Source organism: Chelonoidis abingdonii, chromosome 5 (genome assembly GCF_003597395.2).
Source record: "Chelonoidis abingdonii isolate Lonesome George chromosome 5, CheloAbing_2.0, whole genome shotgun sequence".
Classification (NCBI taxonomy): Eukaryota; Metazoa; Chordata; order Testudines; family Testudinidae; genus Chelonoidis; species Chelonoidis abingdonii.
The window spans coordinates 101,560,765-101,578,687 of NC_133773.1; the positions used below are offsets into that span (position 1 = coordinate 101,560,765).

A 17,923-nucleotide genomic window follows, 5' to 3' on the forward strand; every position below is an offset into this window, starting at 1 on the left:
CCAGGCTTGATTTAAATTTCAGAAATAAAACATGACATGACTAATGATGTTTAAAACAAAACCTGTCACTTTTAAGGTTGTTTCTTTGGCTTCCTGGGCTATACCAATGTAGGGTGACCAGATGTCCCGATTTTATAGGGACAGTCCTGATATATGGGGCTTTTTCTTACATAGGCTCCTATTACCCCCACTTCTTGTCCTGATTTTTACACTTACTATCTGGTCACCCTATACCAATGTTGCATCATGAGTCATTATGTCAGTTCATCGTGTTCTGGCACCCTAAAATAGAAGGATGTGGATAAAGCCCATTGATTTGAGTGGGATGACTTGCTAAGTAAGTGCTAGTCTATATGAGTTAGGGTGGTAGAACTAGTCTGAATTAGATCTCAAGGAAAGTAAAGTTCTCAGGGACTGTTTTTGATGGTGTTATGGAATTTGAAAAATTAAGATATTGTTATCACAAATCATCGTGGCACTGTCTTACAAGTCATAGTCTTACAGGTTTTTGTTGTTGTTGGTTTTAGGATGCAAGAAGTGTATAATCTTTGAAGAAAAGCTGTGTTATTATGTAACCCATGCCTGCTGGGATTGGTGCTCTGTCCCCCTCTAGTGACACCTAGACCACTTAGCTATTAATGAGTCTGCTACAGCCTTAATTACAAGGCAGGTGGTTTTTACCTCACACAGTAAAGGCTCATGCATTTAGCTCCAGAGATCACAGGTTCAATCCTGCTTGCTGACAGACCCTTGTTGTCAGAGTTACAATTAGTTTTGTCATATAGGTTCTTGACGGGAGCTGTGAAAAACAGCGTGAGAGTTTGTTCTTTGCCTTAATCTCTCCAACAGAGTCAATTTCTTATGTAGAATTGCTTCATTGGAACTGGGCATGTGAGCTTGTGCTTAGATTTCAGAAAGATGGGTTTTCCTGTATGTTGTTTGTGACCACTTCTGTTCATGGACTGTTGTGTATCATGTAAATAAACTAGTTATACTTAGAATCTACACAAGACTCCATGTCATTGATTATTCCTCCAGCAGGAAGCTGACTTGCAGGGCCTCAGCACCTGCTACCACTTGACAGAGGAGTGACAATATAATAATAGACCTATTTTTGTCTTGACTTCAGTGTAGCTAGCACTGTGATGCCTATAAAGTAAAAGAGATCTATCATTCTCTCTTTCAAATCAAAATGCAGTTTAAATGGGACATAGTTACAAAAAGTACTTTTAGAAACCATTTTATGACAGGAACTTACAATTAAACTGTTTCAACTAAAATGACAAAATGCTCAAAACCAGAATCAGAATCATGCTTTTTGACTTGGATTGTTATTTAGTTCCAGAAGAGAATATTTGGGTGTCAATGTAAAACTTATTCAACAGAAGAAATATTTAATTTATTTTAAAACAAATTTAGTAGGAAGGGAAAACGATTGATGGATTGGCTGAAATGAGAATTAAAGAATTTATCCTACTGAGGCTATCGCAAAGCATGAAAACATGCAGTTTAATAATATAATTAAATGAGCAAAAAGTTATATCTATAATGTCTGGAAAAACATCAATTTGTGGACAATACATGTGTAATTTCATAAAAAGTCAGTAGATGGCGAAAACAACTTTTGGAAGGTTTGAGTGTTGTTAAATGTCATTATTCAAATGGGCAGCGTTACAGGAAGTTTGCTTTTTGTCTTTTCCTGTATAATTTTTCTGCTTATTTGCACAGCAAGTCTTCCTGGTAAGAAAGAACTATTAATTTATGTTTGTTTTAAATAGACCTCTGATTAACTTAAAGTGTTGTGTACTCTGCATCTTATTCAGAAAATGAGACATGTTTTGTAAATCATTTATGAAGTAAAGTTTATTATTTGCTTTCTAGTCTGTGTGTAAGTGACTAGCGTAGCCTCATTTAAGTTCAGTAAATTCACTGAAACAAATTATAGCAATAGAAACACTTTTATACTGTCAAATATCAGATGGGTAGCCATGTTAGTCTGGATCTGTAAAAAGTGACAAAGAGTCCTGGGGCACCTTATAGACTAATAGACGTATTGTATATTCCAATATGTCAGTTAGTATATAAGGTGCCACAGGACTCTTTGTCTTCTTTGTAGTGGTATCACTGTGTCTACACTAGAGGGTTCCACCGATTTAACTAAATCTATTTTTGTGCATGTGTGTGTTTTCAGGATTGGAGATAAAGCAACAATATATTTTACCTGTATCAATTATATATTTTTACATCAGGTTTGTATCTTATAATGGTGTCTTACAAAATACATGATCATGCTTATATGACTTTTCAATATATTCCATATATTTTGTGTATTAATATAGAGTTCTAATCTTAAATATTTAAAATGTTTTTCAATTATGACAAGAATTCATGATATCAGGAGTGCCTGAAGTTCATCTGTGGAGAAAACAACAGTTTGCAGTGTTGTTGTTGTGCCTGTGTTGGTCCCAGGATATGAGCAAGACAAGCATCAGAGTAGCCGTGTTAGTCTGTATCCACAAAAACAATGAGGAGTCTGGTCGCACTTTAAAGACTAACAGATTTATTTGGGCATAAGCTTTCATGGGAAAAAAACCCACTTCTCCATGCATCTGAAGAAGTGGTTACCCACGAAAGTTTATGCCCAAATAAATCTGTTAGTCTTTAAGGTGCCACCGGACTCCTCATTGTTTTTTGAGCAAGACAAGGTGGAAGAGCTCGTATCTTTTATTGGACCAACTTCTGTGGGTAAAAGAGATAAGCTTTTGAGCTGAAGAAGAGCTCTGTGTTTTGGATCTCAAAAGCTTGTCTCTTTCAGAAAACAGTAGCAGAGTTTGCTTTTAGTCTGTCTCTGCCTGCATTACTCTAGGTTTAGCTAGCTGCCTCCTAAAGATTACTGTCGGCTATGTCAGTCACAAGTTTTACTAGCTGTGCAGTTCTGTTAGCCTGTCAATCATATTGCTCTGATCCGCTCACCCACTATGCCAGGTTTATACCTGTTTTGGAGTCTGGTCCTGGGAGGGTCTGATCAGGTGCTGCCTAAGCTCAGAGTGAGAAATGAACACATGACAAGAAGTGAGCTCCCAACATCTGTTTTGATCTTAGTAGCTCGGATTTTGACCCTTTGTCAAATGAACATTTATTTCATACTAAATGCAACAGTCTTGGATTAAATAATAGTTGGAAATTTTGCTTAAGAACACAAATAAAATTGAATATATTCCGATTTTAAACACCATGCTCTCCCTAACCAAAAATACTATACAAAGCCAAGAACTGGTAAGCTTTATTGGCCTCACAGGCTCCGTCTGGAATTACTCTACCAAAACCTCTGTCTCATGTCTCTGGTGGGGGTGGAGGGAGGGCTTTTCATTGCCACCACACTTGGGTAGTTCCTTGCTGCATTTACACCAGTAATACATATATATGGCTAGCATGACAGCCTGGGAGGGCATTGACTGTAATTCCATTCAGCCATTGTAGAAGACTTCAACCACAACAATCTGTAGTTAACATTAGATTTTATTCAATTTACTTTGGGTGGGTGGTGAATGGTCTTTTGGATGAGACCTTAAAAATCAAGTTTTTGTCTGTTCTCCGTGTATAATAAGGATCCTATAGAACTTTAAACACAGTAGGGATTTGCCCCTGTGAACTTGGCTTAAATTCCTCACCACTACCACGCATATGGATTGCATCTGGCTGCAGCCTACCAGGTAGGAGGTGATTGCATTTTACTGTTGCTCTGCTTATCAAGTTTAAGTGCTTTGGGATCATTCAGAATGAAAAGTGCCATGACCACGTCTCTCTCAAATGTTAGTTCTCAATTAATTATAGACCCTAAAGATCACAGATGTTGTGTTTTAACTCTTATCAATTTCATTGTACTACAGAGCATTCTGACTCAAACAGAAACTCTGGGCATGAGAAAGTGGACAAAGAAAGTATGAATGTATATGTAAATAATTTGACTCTAATGTTCAACATTCAGGAATAAAGAAGAGGATTTATTTTAATAAAGCAGCTGGAAAATGTATAGCCTCCTTTCAGCTGGTCCTTACCTATAAAACATGGCTGAAAGTATGTCTTGGCAATAAGGGCAGGGAAAGAAAGATGGCAATGTACATTTCAGGGCCTTATTTAGCTGTGCTGTAGAATCACTTATGTGAACGGGGGGTGGGGGGGAGGGGCATATCACTTAAGGTTTGATCCCGCACAGCACAAAATCAGAAAGTTAGGGCAGTGAATGCTACTTTGCCCACTCCTGTTGAGCTGCAGTACAGAGCAGCCAAGTTACTCATGTCTAGTAGCAGGAGTAAGTCCTAATATGGGAACATATAAAGCCAAGTGTCTCATGCCATGCTGAGGGTTGCATTTATACTGCCATTCTCTGCCCATGCCCAGGTATCCACTGGGGACTACCATGATAAAAGCAAACTAAACTTAATTTGACACCTAAGCTAAAACCTGAACCTAGGTCTCTGGAGGTGAAAATGCTACACGTCTGAGCCCCAAGATTTCTAATTTGTTTCTCATTCTAGCTCAATATATTTTTTGTAAAAGGTGTTGTAAGTCAATGAGTTGATCCTCTGTTACTTAGTGACCTGCTAAAAGTTAACGTAAGTAAAGGTTTGGCAAGGAATTTCAGTATGTTACATCTAATAAAGCAGTGGTTCTCAACCCGGCATCCGGGCCCCCCTGGGGGGCTGCAAGTAGGCTTCAGGGGGTCCACCAAGCAGGGCCGGCATTAGACTTGCTGGAGTCTGGGTGCCAAGCCCCACTACCTGGGGCTGAAGCTGAAATCTGAGCAATTTAGCTTCTCTGGGCTGCTGTGGCATGGGGCCCCGGGCAATTGCCCTGCTTGCTGCCCCTGAATGCTGGCACAGTTGTGGCACAGGTGGACTCAGAAAGAAAAAGGTTGAGAACCCCTTTAATAAAGTATAATTTCAAGGAAGGTTTGTGGGACTGGGAATGGGATAGAGCCTATTCTCCTCTAAGACATTTTCCCTCCAGCTAGGGTGGCAGTGACAGACAGGTATTGCTTTCTGATTGCTCTTTGACAGGTTATGTGAAATGACTTACTTGTTGGTCTCAATCCATTTCCTACTGGACAGAGGTTTATGTGACAAAACCTCCATCTACTGAAATTAGTTGATGTCCTTGTTGGTAGCCTCAGCAAAGAACCCAAGGACTGGATGACCACGGAAACTCTTATTCCTAGAGTTGATCCCTTCAGTTCAAAATAAGGTGCATTTTTTACATTCTGAGGAAGTGTGCATTGTCCCTGCTCATGAATAAACAGCAGATTTCAGTCCCCCTGAACTGTCAATCAGACACATTTTACAATTATATTATTTTTTTAAAAAATAAGAGTTTAAAAAGTAGTAATTGTGTTTTTCCGCCTTAAACAGACAGTAAATGAATGAACATCAATGTGTGCTGCCTCTCCTGAATGGCAGAGTGCCCTCCATTCCTGTTAAAATCAGTGGGAGAGAAGGACACTGAGCACCTACCAGAATTAGACACTAACACTTATATTGGACACTCAGTCATTACTATAACGATTTAATGTGAATTCTTTTATAGGATTAGAACCAATATGGAGAAATACTGAAGAAGGGCAACACGCGTTTATAAAGAATAACAAAACAACATGGCAGAAAACAGAAGACTCCTCACAAACTTTCTCTTTTTTAGCAGTGTCTTCACATTAACTCTTTGGAGCAATATCAAGCCATCTGATGAAAATGAATTTATTGCAAACTATTCCAGTAGCTTACTAGAAGACCATTATGATTATGAAACCAAGAGCCTGCCGCTCTCACACACAAAGAGGCTTCAGTTTGCATCAGCAGATAACAAAATAAACCATCCCAGCTGGGATGTGGAACAAAATACTTCGAACAGTTTAGTACTGTCAAATATCCCAGAGGATGGAATCAGTGATTTAATACAACTATTGTCAAAATTCAACAAAACCTCAGGATTAAAAAATCTTGCTCTGAAAAATATAACAACATCCTGGGGAAACTTTACTACAATTCTTCAGATTGTGTGGCATACATCCACTGAATATTTCAGTATCTTCAAGGTGAAACTGATGTCACATATTAACAAGCGACGCTTCAACTACGATGGTACTTCACTGAAAGCAGTGATAATAACAAATGTTTCCATTGATGTATTCTATTTTTCACAGGATGACCTCTACTGCATATTTTCAGAGATGAACATTACAGCCTTGACAATATCTGATTCAAAGATAATACATATGCTTTGCCCTTCCAAACAAAGTCAATTTCGCTTTTTAAACTTTTCAAACAATGATTTGACAGACATGGTTTTTCAAGGCTGTAATAACTTAGATCTCCTGGAAACACTTATTCTACAGAGGAATCAATTAAAAAAACTTTCCAAGGTGAGCTCAATGACGAGTAAAATGAAATCACTGAAACACTTGGACATAAGTAGGAATTTGCTGTATTATGATGAGAATGAGAACCACTGTCACTGGGTTGGAACTCTGGCTAAACTGAATTTGTCCTCAAACAAATTGACAGACTCAGTTTTTGGATGTTTGCCAATCAATGTCCAAATACTTGATCTGCAAAATAACCAAATCAGAACGGTCCCCAAAGACATTACTGAACTGAAAGCTTTGAAAGAGCTAAATATTGCATTTAACAGGTTAACTGAGCTGCCTGGATGTAGTCATTTTAGGGGTCTGGAATTACTGAATATAGAAGAGAATTCAATTCTTATCCCATCATCTGACTTCTTCCATAGCTGTCAAAATATCAGAGAGCTCAGAGGAGGACACAATCCATTCCAGTGTTCTTGTGAATTACGAGACTTTGTTAATTTTGAAAAAAAATCACGTGGAAGGTTGGTTGGCTGGCCAGAATCTTATGTGTGCGAATATCCAGACGACTTAAAGGGAACCGAGCTAAAGGACTTTCAGTTGTCTGAACTATCTTGCAATACAACTCTCTTGCTTGTTATAGCTCTAGTTGTTACAGTAGTGGTAGTGGCTGTGACATCCTTTCTGTGTATCTATTTTGACATAATGTGGTATTTGAAGATGATGTGGCAGTGGACACAAACAAAACGTAGGGTTCGGAAGAGTCACCTTGAAGATCTGCAAAGCATTTTACAGTTTCATGCTTTTATTTCATACAGTGAACGAGATTCCTTCTGGGTGAAGAATCATCTGATCCCAAACCTGGAGAAGGAAGATGGGTCTGTACAGATCTGTCTGCATGAGAGGAACTTCATTCCTGGCAAAAGCATAATTGAGAACATAATAAACTGCATTGAGAAAAGCTACAAATCAATCTTTGTTTTGTCTCCCAATTTTGTCCAGAGTGAATGGTGCCACTATGAGCTTTACTTTGCCCATCACAAATTGTTTAGTGAAAGTTCCAATAGCTTAATCCTCATTTTACTGGAACCAATCCCGCAGTATCTCATTCCTGCCAGATATCACAAGCTGAAAGCTCTCATGGCAAAGAGAACATACTTGGAGTGGCCAAAGGAGAAAAGCAAACATGGCCTTTTCTGGGCTAACCTTAAGGCAACTATTAACAGTAACCTGCCAATATCTGCCAAAGTGGTTGTAGAAACAGACTAAGAATTATTTTTATTTAAATTGTCTTTTTATTCTGAGAAAATAATAAACATTGGATTATAATGATTAAGTGTCAGAGTGTTTCCTTTATTATGGTAGAAGCTATTTAAAAAAACACTGCCAATCAGTTTCCATGTAGTTATCAAAGCTGCCTCCTAACTTGTGGAAAAAAATTGTCATTTTAGAAATTGGGAGAGCCCTAAAGATGAAGAATATCTAAGAGTGTTAGTAGCCAGTGAATTAGATATGTGTTTAGAATGTGATATTACTGCAATAAAAGCCAGTCCAATTCTGGATAACCTACTGTATTCAGAGGCATGCAACAGAGCATGAGGTAAGCATCATGCCTACATGGCTTTAATGTGTCCACCCCTGGAATATTGTGTCCCGCTCCGGACACTGCCTTATCTGGAAGACATCGACCAATTGGAAAGATTTCTGAGCAATAGAAGTGGTCAGCATGCTGGAGGAATTGATTTATGAAGAAACATTAAAAGAGCTAAATATACATAGAGTAGTCAAATGATTACTTTTTCTCCTGATCAGATCTTGAATCACCTCATCAGGTATATCTCCATATAGACAGATTAAAAGAATATCATTATGTAGTAACATATCAGTCTATAGATTCATCCACTGGTCATGCACATAACATTTGTATATAGTAGCATGTTCACTCTGAAAGTTCTTTCAAGTTGCAATAACATTTTGTTTAGTGGGAAGGGAAGTGTATGCCGACCTCCAGCACCCAGATAGTGTATCAGCAAAGCCTGATTCCTGACATCTGGGAAGTCCCCTCCATTAGGAGGGAAAAAAACCCTGATCTTAAATTGTCAAAAGTGGCTTGTAATTTGAAGTGTTTCTGTGTTCAGAGCCTGGGTGTTTAGTACTTTTTTAAGGTTTCTGAAGTTGGGCACCCAAAAACAGGCTCCAAAAATCAGTAGTCATTTTTGAAAATGTAGGCCATAACTTTTGAAACGTTCAAAACCAATGTATAAGCAGTAGTACAGATCCACAAACACAAGCCAGAAATTCATCAGAAGGTTAAACGGAAGAGTAACCAATTCTATCACTAAACCTCCCGAAACCTCGTGCTGCCAGGGCAGCGGCGGATTTGGGGCCCCCTGAAAAATCTCCCCCTGCGATGGCCCCAGAGCTGGAGGAGCTCTTGCTCCCCACCGTGGCCCCAGGGCCATGGCCAAGGCACAGAGCTTTTCTGGTCACAGGGCTGCAGTGGGAATGGGGGCGGAGCAAGGGGGGGTGAGGCCTCGAGGAAAGAGGTGGAATGGGAGTGGAATGGGGCCAGAGCCATGAGGGAGGGAGAGGAATGGGGATGGGGCTGTGGATGGAATGGGGATGGAGTTTCAGGTGAAGGGGTGGAATGGGGTTGGGCCATGGGCAGGGCTGCAGGCGAAAGGGTGGAACAAGGGAAGGGCTCCGGGCTGGGAGCTCCACTGCAGTCCCAGCTGAGGCTGAGAGCTTGACTTCTGCCAGGGCTGAGCGCTCAGCCCCCTGTGGCGCTGACCGAGCTCTCAGCCCCTCTCGCCCCAGCTGGAGCCGTGGGAGAGAAGGACTGCACTCGGGGAGGGACTGAAAGCAGCGAGCTGGGGCTGGGGTTTGGGTGGAAGAAGCTGGGCCTTAGCCAGAAGAGGCAGGGCAGGGGGCTAGCCACCCATGACTAAAATGTTATATGGTTTAGCACTGATTTTTCAAACTCCAAGTTTGTAACATGTTATTCAAGTCACCATTATTCACCATCTGTCTACCGGAGGACCTTGTGGGGGATAACCATCTGTACTTGAGGGATTGCCTCTGGAACCTGGTCCTTTCTCTGGTGAGAAAGAAATCCTTAATTCTGCTACAAAACAGGGCCTGAGGCTGCAATCCTCACTTAGCCAAAGCACTGTACAGTAACTCCTCACTTAAAGTCATCCTGGTTAACGTTGTTTCATTGTTACGTTGCTGATCAGTTAGGGAACATGCTCATTTAATGTTGTGCAGTGCTCCACTATTACGTTGTTTGGCTGCCTGCTTTCTCTATAGCTGGCAACTTCCCTTCCCCCACTCCCCACAGCACCTCCCACCCGCCGGCAGACGCCAGGGATCAGCACCTTCCTCCTCCTCCCCTCACCTCCTGGCTTGAGGTGTTTAAGAGGCAGGAGGGAGGGGGGAAGAGCAAGGACTCAGCATGCAGGCTCCCCCTCCCTCCCCTGCCTCCTGAACACCGCAAACCCGCTGATTTCCCTGGGCAGGAGGTGTGGGGAGGAGGATGGGGGAGCCTGCTCCAAGTCCTCACTCCTTCCCCATCCCTCTTGCCTCCTAAATGCAGCAAGCCAGCTGATTGCCCCAGGCAGGAGGGAGGGGGGAGGAGCGAGACTTGGCACGCCTCCCTCCTCCCTTCCCTGTGTCAAAGTTAGACTCACGACTCACAGTTTGTCAGACCACTTTGTTTTATTAGCACAGTGCTCTGCTAATACACCCAGATAATGTGAGCAGCTATGCAAGGCCTAAACAGTCTTATTTATACAGATAAAAGAGCGGGAATTAGACAAAGGGACAAAGAAAGCAAAAACAGTAAAAATCACCTGGGGCACAGCATGCATACCCCACTTCCTTAGTAACTGTTATCATCTAAGGCTAATACTTCACCAATTGCCCTTAAACGGTGCACCTGTTCTATGTTAATGTCTGTATTCCTGACACCTGAATTGCAACATTCCAACAATTTTGCTTAAAGGTACAGACAACATTTCTTTAATCCTTTCTATTCTTACAATATAATTCATTCTACTTCCACACCTGCCTCCTGCCCACAGCAGTCAGCTGGCTTGCAGCATTCAGAAGGGAGGGGAGGGAAGGGGAGGAGTGAGGACGTAGAATGCAAAGTAAAGGGGGAGGAGGTGGGGGGGAGAAGAGGCAGGTCAAGGGTGGGGGCTTGGGGGAAGGGGTAGAGTGAATGGCCTGAGGGTTGAGCCCGGCAAAGTCAATGCCTGTGCTTGCAAGAATAGCAAGAGGAGCAGCCGGACAATCCATCCTCTTCCACTTTCTGACTCCACCACCTCAACCAAGCTTCATACTCAGCAGTGATGATTGTAGTATTAAATTGTTTCTGTAAAATTGTTTAAAACTTATACCTGTATTAAATTGCTTGTTTAAAATTGTTTAAAATGTATATAATTACTTTTGTCTGGGCAAAAAAAATAAAAAATCCCTGGAACCTAATCCCCCCCCCATTTACATTAATTCTTATGGAGAAATTTGATTCACTTAACATCGTTTCACTTAAAGTCGCATTTTTCAGGAACATAACTACAAGGTTAAGTGGGGAGTTACTGTATATATCACAGGATCTGGCTCACAACAGATACAATAATAAAACTTTAACACCTTCTGACCTCCTTTACTGCCTGAAGCATCAGCACCCAACAAGTGGCAGTGTTCACTGAAGCAGACGCCAGGTGTTAAATGCTAGCCCCATTGAAGTCAATGGCAAAGCTCCCATTGATTTCAATGGGACCAGAATTTCACTCCAGACTACCAGGCTCCAGATTTTATACCCAGTATGTAAAAGCCTCATTCCAAACTTATTCCTTATTTCTTTAATTGCACATATTATCTTATATAAAGAAATGCTTGTATAAATCAGTACATTTATGCTAATAAACCAGATTTACATTATGAAATGTGCAGTCTGTTCTAGAGATTTCACTTCCTGTTTTTTATATTACAGAGTGAAATCTGTAACTCTCCAGGATGTCTGTAATGAATACCATGAGCTGAATTATTAGGAAATAAACAACACTTAAAAATCCCACAAATCTTGTTACATAAACATTTCTAACTGTTTTTGTTTTTTTTAAATTAAAATAGAAGTATTTGGCTTGTTTAAATGGTTACTTTTGAGTTAACTCTTTCCCTCTCCCAACAAATCTTGCATCTCTAATTGTATTCAACTCACATTAATATAGCATCTGCACACATATATGCTCCAGTGCCATCCTCTGTAACGTACTCCTATGGTAACAAACAGCATTACATATGTCCCATTTAAAATATGTACTTCCCGTAGCAGAAAAAATGGAATTCCACAGTATCTCTGTTAAACTGTCGTGCACGTAGTTATGAATACTATATGTTGTACCTATGGTTGTACATATAGTTGTAGATAGGGCTGTCAATTAATCACAGTTAACTGATGCAATTAACTTAAAAAATGAATCACTATTAAAAAATTAATCGTGATTAATTACACTGTTAAACAATAGAATACCAATTGAAATTTATTAAATATTTTGGGATTTTTTCTACATTTTCAAATATATCAATTTCAATTACAACACAGAATACAAAGTGTACAGTGCTCAGTTTATATTTATTTTTTATTACAAATATTTGCACTGTAAAAATGATAAACAAAAGAAATAGTATTTTTAAATTCACCTCATACAACTACTGTAGTGCAATCTATTTATCATGAAAGTGTAACTTACATATGTAGTTTCTTTGTTACGTAACTGCACTCAAAAACAAAACAATGTAAAACTTTAGAGGCTACAAGTCCACTCAGTCCTACTTCTTGTTCAGCCAATCGCTGCAAGAAACAAGTGTGTTTACACTTACAAGAGATAATGCTGCCCAATTCTTAATTACAATGTTACCTGAAAGTGAGAACAGGCATTCACATGATGCTGTTGTAGTTGGTGTTGCAAGATATTTATGTGCCAGATGCGCTAAAGATTCAGATACCTCTTCATGCTTTGGCAGTCATTCCAGAGGACATGCTTCCATGATGATGATGCTTGTTAAAAAAAGTGTTAATTAAATTTGTGACTGAGCTCCTTGGGGGAGAATTGTATGTCTCTTGCTCTGTTTTACCTGCATTCTGCCATATATTTCATGTTATAGCAATCTCGGATGATGACCCAGCACATATTGTTCATTTTAAGAACACTTTCACTGCAAATTTGACAAAATTCAGAGAAGATACCAATATGAAATTTCTAAAGATAACTACAGCACTCGACCGAATGTTTAAGAATCTGAAGTGCCTTCCAAAATCTCAGAGGAATGAGGTTTGGAGCATGCTTTCAAAAGTCTTAAAAGAGCAACACTCCAATGCGGAAACTACAGAACTCAAACCACCAAAAAAGAAAATCAACCTTCTGCTGGTGGCATCTGACTCAGATGATGAAAATGACCATAAGTCGGTCTGCACTGCTTTGGATTGATATCGATCAGAACCCGTCATCAGCATGGACGCATGTCCTCTGGAATGGTGGTTGAAGCATCAAGGGACATATGAATCTTTAGCCGGGGAGGCAAGTTGTATGGTCCCATGGTGCCCAGACTCCAGCAATATTCAGGGCCCAAGGGCCCGGCACCACCAATATTTGGGGCCGGGTTTCTACCTCAGCCCGCCTGCCGCCCCTGTGCACCTCCCTGGGGCCCCGGAGCATCCCTGACTCTCCCCTACAGCTCCATACTACCTCCGCTCTGCTGGCTCCCAGCATCAACTGCTGCCACAGTGTCCTAGTGCCCCCCATTCATTAGTGGCAGGGCAAGCTGCCCTTACCCTGCCCTTCTGCCTCAGACCCTTCCCTTTTCTGGTGGGACCCTCCATCAGCATAGGGACCACCCTGCCTGCAGTCACTGCTTCTGCCCCATGCTGGGCAAGGGCAGCTCCATCCCCCACCCCCAGTGAGGCTGCAGTGAGGGGCAACAGCAGGGGAGGAGATGCACATGCGATGGCAGCCCCTCCCCCGACACCCACCCGAGGGGAGGCAAGGGGGCTTCCTGGACCTGAGAGGGGCCCTAGGAGCATGTTCAGTGACAGTGGTGCAAGGTGAATGTGCTGCTGGGGAGGGGTGTGAAGGAGGCCCCTCCCCTGGAGCTCGCTGCTGCCAGTGGGGAGAGGTATGAGGGGGAGTTCTCCTCTCTGGCCTCAGTCCTGGGGCAGCCTGCCTGCATCCCAGACTCCTCATACCCAGCCCTGCCCCACCCCAGAGCCTGCACCCCCCAGCCAGAGCCCTCACCCCTTGCACCTTAACCCTCTGCTCCAGCCATGAGCCCCCTCCCTCACCCCAAACCCCTCATCCCCAGCCCTCACCCACCCCACATTCCTACCCTCTGCTGTAACCCGGAGCCCCTCCCACACCCAAACCCCTCATCCCCAGCCCCAGCCAGAGCCCTCACCCCCCCTCACCCATATCTTCTGCCCCAGCCCTGAGCCCCCTCCTGCATTGTAAACCCCTCCTCCCCAGCCCCACTCCACAGCCCTCACCCCATGCCCCAACCCTCTGCCCTAGCCCTGAGCCCCCCTCCTACCCCAACCCCTAATCCCCAGCCCCACCCCAGAGCCCTCACATTTTTACATTTTTTAAAAAAATATATATTGGCTTACAAGGCAGGTGTGGGGGGCGGGTCTTGGACCTGTTCTGGGCACCACCAAAATTTATACAAACCTGCCACCTCTGTCTTTAGCACATTTGGCATGTAAATATCTTGCAACACTGGCTACAACAGTGCCATGCAAATACCTGTTCTCACTTTCAGGTAACATTGTAAACAAGAAGCAGGCAGCACTATCTTCTGCAAATGTAAATAAATTTGTTTGTCTCAGCGATTGGCTGAACAAGAAGTAGGACTGATTGCACTTGAAGGCTCTAAAATTTTACATTGTTTTATTTTTGAAGGCAGGGTTGATGTTTTTTATATAATTCTACATTTGTAAGTTCACCGCCTGCGGGAGGTCCGCTGAAGCTGCAGGACCAGCGGACCCTCTGCAGGCAAGCTGCCGAAGGCAGCCTTGACGTGCTGGGGCCTGGAGCTGCCTCTGAGCTCTGTTCACTTCATGCTTCTTTTTCATCTTCGTAGCTCTCCCTAACTCTGTTTCCCCATTTTGTCCAGGGGTGGCTCCAGGCACCAGCACGGGGGGTGCTCTGCCGGTGGCCACGAGGGCAGCAGGCAGGGCTGCCTTCGGCAGCTTGCCTGTGGAGGGTCCACTGGTCCCGTGGCTTCAGTGGACTTCCCGCAGGTGTGCCGCCAAATCCGCGGGACTGGGGACCTCCTGCAGGCAAGCTGCCGCAGACAGCCTGCCTGCTGTGCTTGGGGTGGCAAAATACCTAGAGCCGCCCCTGATTTTGTCCATTTATATTGTTTGCTATCTAACATAGTTGTGAGCTCTCTAAGGCCCAGGGCTATCTTCTTTATCTTCCTATGCAGGGGCGGCTCCAGACCCCAGCACGCCAAGCGCGTGCTTGGGGCGGCATGCCGTGGGAGGTGCTCTGCTGGTCGCCGGGAGGGTGGCAGGCGGCTCCAGTGGACCTCCCGCAGGCGTACCTGCGGAGGGTCCGCTGGTCCCGCGCGACCTTGGTGGAGCTACGGGACCAGTGGACCCTCCACAGCCGCACCTGCGTGAGGTCCACCGGAGCCACGGGACCGGTGACCAGCAGAGCGCCTCCCGCAGCGTGCTACCCTGCTTGGGGCAGCGAAATGTCTAGATCCGCCCCTGTTCCTATGCAGTATGTAGCACCAAGGAAGTCTTATCCTTGAATGGGGTTCCTAGGTCTTACCACAGTACAGATAATGAGTAAAAAATTCATATTTTGCCATCTGATAATTATATATAATAAAAGGACTTTTCTGTTCCACAGTCTTAAGCTGATTATTAAACATAGATGGGCCTGTTTTTTTAAAAGAACACTGGGTTTACAAACTTTTATTTTAAAAAAACCCTGATTCATTCTGTTGATTTTTATCTTGTTTTTGTCAGAGTGTCTTGTGCCTTCTTTTGTGCTGTATCTTATAAGACCTTGGGCCATGCTATGGCTTTGGAAAAGCAGTGCACACTGGAAGTAGTGAGAGAAAGCACTGATCCCACAATAGGCCTTGTAGGATAATAAATAATAATAACAGAGTTAGCTTAAGTTTGGTTAAGAAAAAAACATATTTGTTTTATAATTTGTGGCTACTAGGGAGAAGGCCTCAATCAACAAGTAAATGAAGGCCTTAAGTATAGTAAGTAATGTTATTTGTAGTGTGAGAAGGATGTATGGTTCCAAAAGTAACTAATAAAGAGCTGCAGTAACAAGACAAAGGGAAATTGTCTTAAAAAAACAAGCCCAAATCTTGCCATTGTTCTGCTGTGCAAACAAAGGTAGGGGGAGGAGATAAGAAGGGAAGGCCTTGGACGAAGGCAAGTGGCAAGGATAAACTGCTTCAAACTGGATTTTTGCTAAAGCTACCAAGTTAGCTGAAGGGTATAAAGAAGTCCATAAATCTGAAAGTTCTTTGTCAGAGCCTGCTTGATCATGCTGGAGCACACCAGAATGAGATGGTCATTCCTATGTCTGGCCTATTTGTTAGTATACTGACCACATGCTAATAAATATTTTGTTACTGTATTGGATGAAGTAACTGCTTACTTTAGGTTGTTAGACATGTTTAGAACAACTGCATAAAGTATCATTTGACCTTTGAATTTAATAAAGGACTTTACGGGTAAATTGGTGTTTGGGTGATTTCTCATATTAATAATTCCAATAGGCTGGAAGCACAGATTTATAGATTCCAAGGCCAGAAGGGATCACTATGATAATCTAGTTTGACCTGCTGTATAACACAGGCCATAGAACTTCTCCAAAATAATTCCTAGAGCAGATCTTTTAGAAAAACATCCAATCCTGATTTTAAAATTGCCAGTGATGGAAAAGCCACCTCTTGATTAATTGTTTCAATGGTTAATTACCCTCACTGTTAAAAATTTACACCTTATTTGAAGTCTGAATTTGTCTAGAATCAACTTCCAGCAACTGGATCACTTTATACCTTTATCTGCTATGCTGAAGAGCCCATTATCAAATATCCCCAAGTAGATACTTCTAGACTGTAATCAAGTCATCCCTTAACCTTCTCTTTGTTAAGCTAAATAGACTGAGCTCCTTGAGTCTATCATTATAAGGTAGGTTTTCTAATCCTTTAATCATTCTCATGGCTCTTCTCGGAACCGTCTTCAAATTGTTAACATCCTTCTTGCATTGGGGACACTAGAACTGGACACAGTATTCCCACAGTGGTCACACCAGTGCCAAATACAGAGGTAAAATAACCTCTCTACTCTTACTTGAGTTTTCCCTGTTTATGCATCCAAGGGTTGGATTGTTCTTTTGGCCTCAGCGTCACGCTGGGAGCTAATGTTGAGCTGATTATCCAAATCTTGACTCTCTAAATCTTTTTCAGAATCAGTACTTCCAAGGATAGAGTCCCCCATCTTGTAATTATAGACTACATTCTTTGTTCCTTTAAGTATGCATTTACACATATTAAAACACATATTGTTTGCTTGAGTCCAGTTTACCTAGCGATGCAGATCACTCTGAATCAGTGACCTGTTGTCATTGTCATTATTTCCCACTCCCCACTATCTGTGTGATCTGCAAACTTTATTAGTGTTGATTTTATGTTTTCTTCCAGGTCATTATTAAAAATGTTAAATAGTATAGGGCTAAGAAGCAATTCATGTGGGATCCCAGTAGGAATAAACCGCCTCAAGGATTATTCCCCACTTACAATTATATTTTGAGACCTATCAGTTAGAACATAAGAATGGCCATATTGGGTCAGACCAAAAGTCCATCTACCCCAGTATCCTGTCTTGTGACAGTGGCCAATGCTAGGTGTCCCAGAGGTAATGAACAGAACAGGTAATCACCAAGTCATCCATCCCCTGTTACCCATTCCCAGCTTCGGGCAAACAAAGGCTAGGACACCCTCCCTGTCCATCCTGGCTAATAGCCATTGATGGACCTATCCTCCATGAACTTATCTAGTTCTTTTTTGAACCCTGTTATAGACTTGGTTGGCCTTCACAACATCCTTTGGCAAGGAGTTCCACAGGTTGACTGTGCATTGTGTGAAAAACTACTTCCTTTTGTTTGTTTTAAACCTGATGCCTATTAATTTCATTTGGTGACACCTAGTTCTTGTGTTATGAGGAGGAGTAAATAACATTTCCTTATTTACTTTCTCCACACCAGTCATGATTTTATAGACCTCTATCACATACCCCCTTAGTCGTCTCTTTTCCAAACTGAAAAGACCCAGTCTTATTAATCTCTCCTCAGATGGCAGCCATTCCATACCCCTAATCATTTTTGTTGCACTTTTTGGAACCTTTTCCAGTTCCAATATATCTTTTTTGAGATGACTACATCTGCATGCAGTATTAAAGATGTGGGCATGCCATGGATTTATATAGCGGCAATATGATATTTTCTGTTTTATTATCTATTCCTTTCTTAA

The 17,923-nt window shown here is 42.2% G+C and overlaps 1 protein-coding gene across 1 annotated transcript; it reads left to right on the top strand.

Moving 5' to 3' along the window:
* The first annotated feature begins 1,674 nt into the window (after window positions 1-1,674).
* On the top strand, window positions 1,675-7,690 carry LOC116821859 (toll-like receptor 1). The gene is made up of 2 exons (XM_032775325.2): window positions 1,675-1,740; window positions 5,584-7,690. Exon 2 carries the CDS (start codon window positions 5,651-5,653, stop codon window positions 7,625-7,627), a length of 1,977 nt encoding a protein of 658 aa, XP_032631216.1. The 5' UTR covers window positions 1,675-1,740; window positions 5,584-5,650; the 3' UTR covers window positions 7,628-7,690.
* Window positions 7,691-17,923: the final 10,233 nt, after the last annotated feature.

What these genes read in the sequence shown, in the direction of transcription:
- LOC116821859 (XM_032775325.2), top strand. Translation starts at nt 5,651, where the DNA reads ATGGCAGAAAACAGAAGACTCCTCACAAACTTTCTCTTTTTTAGCAGT.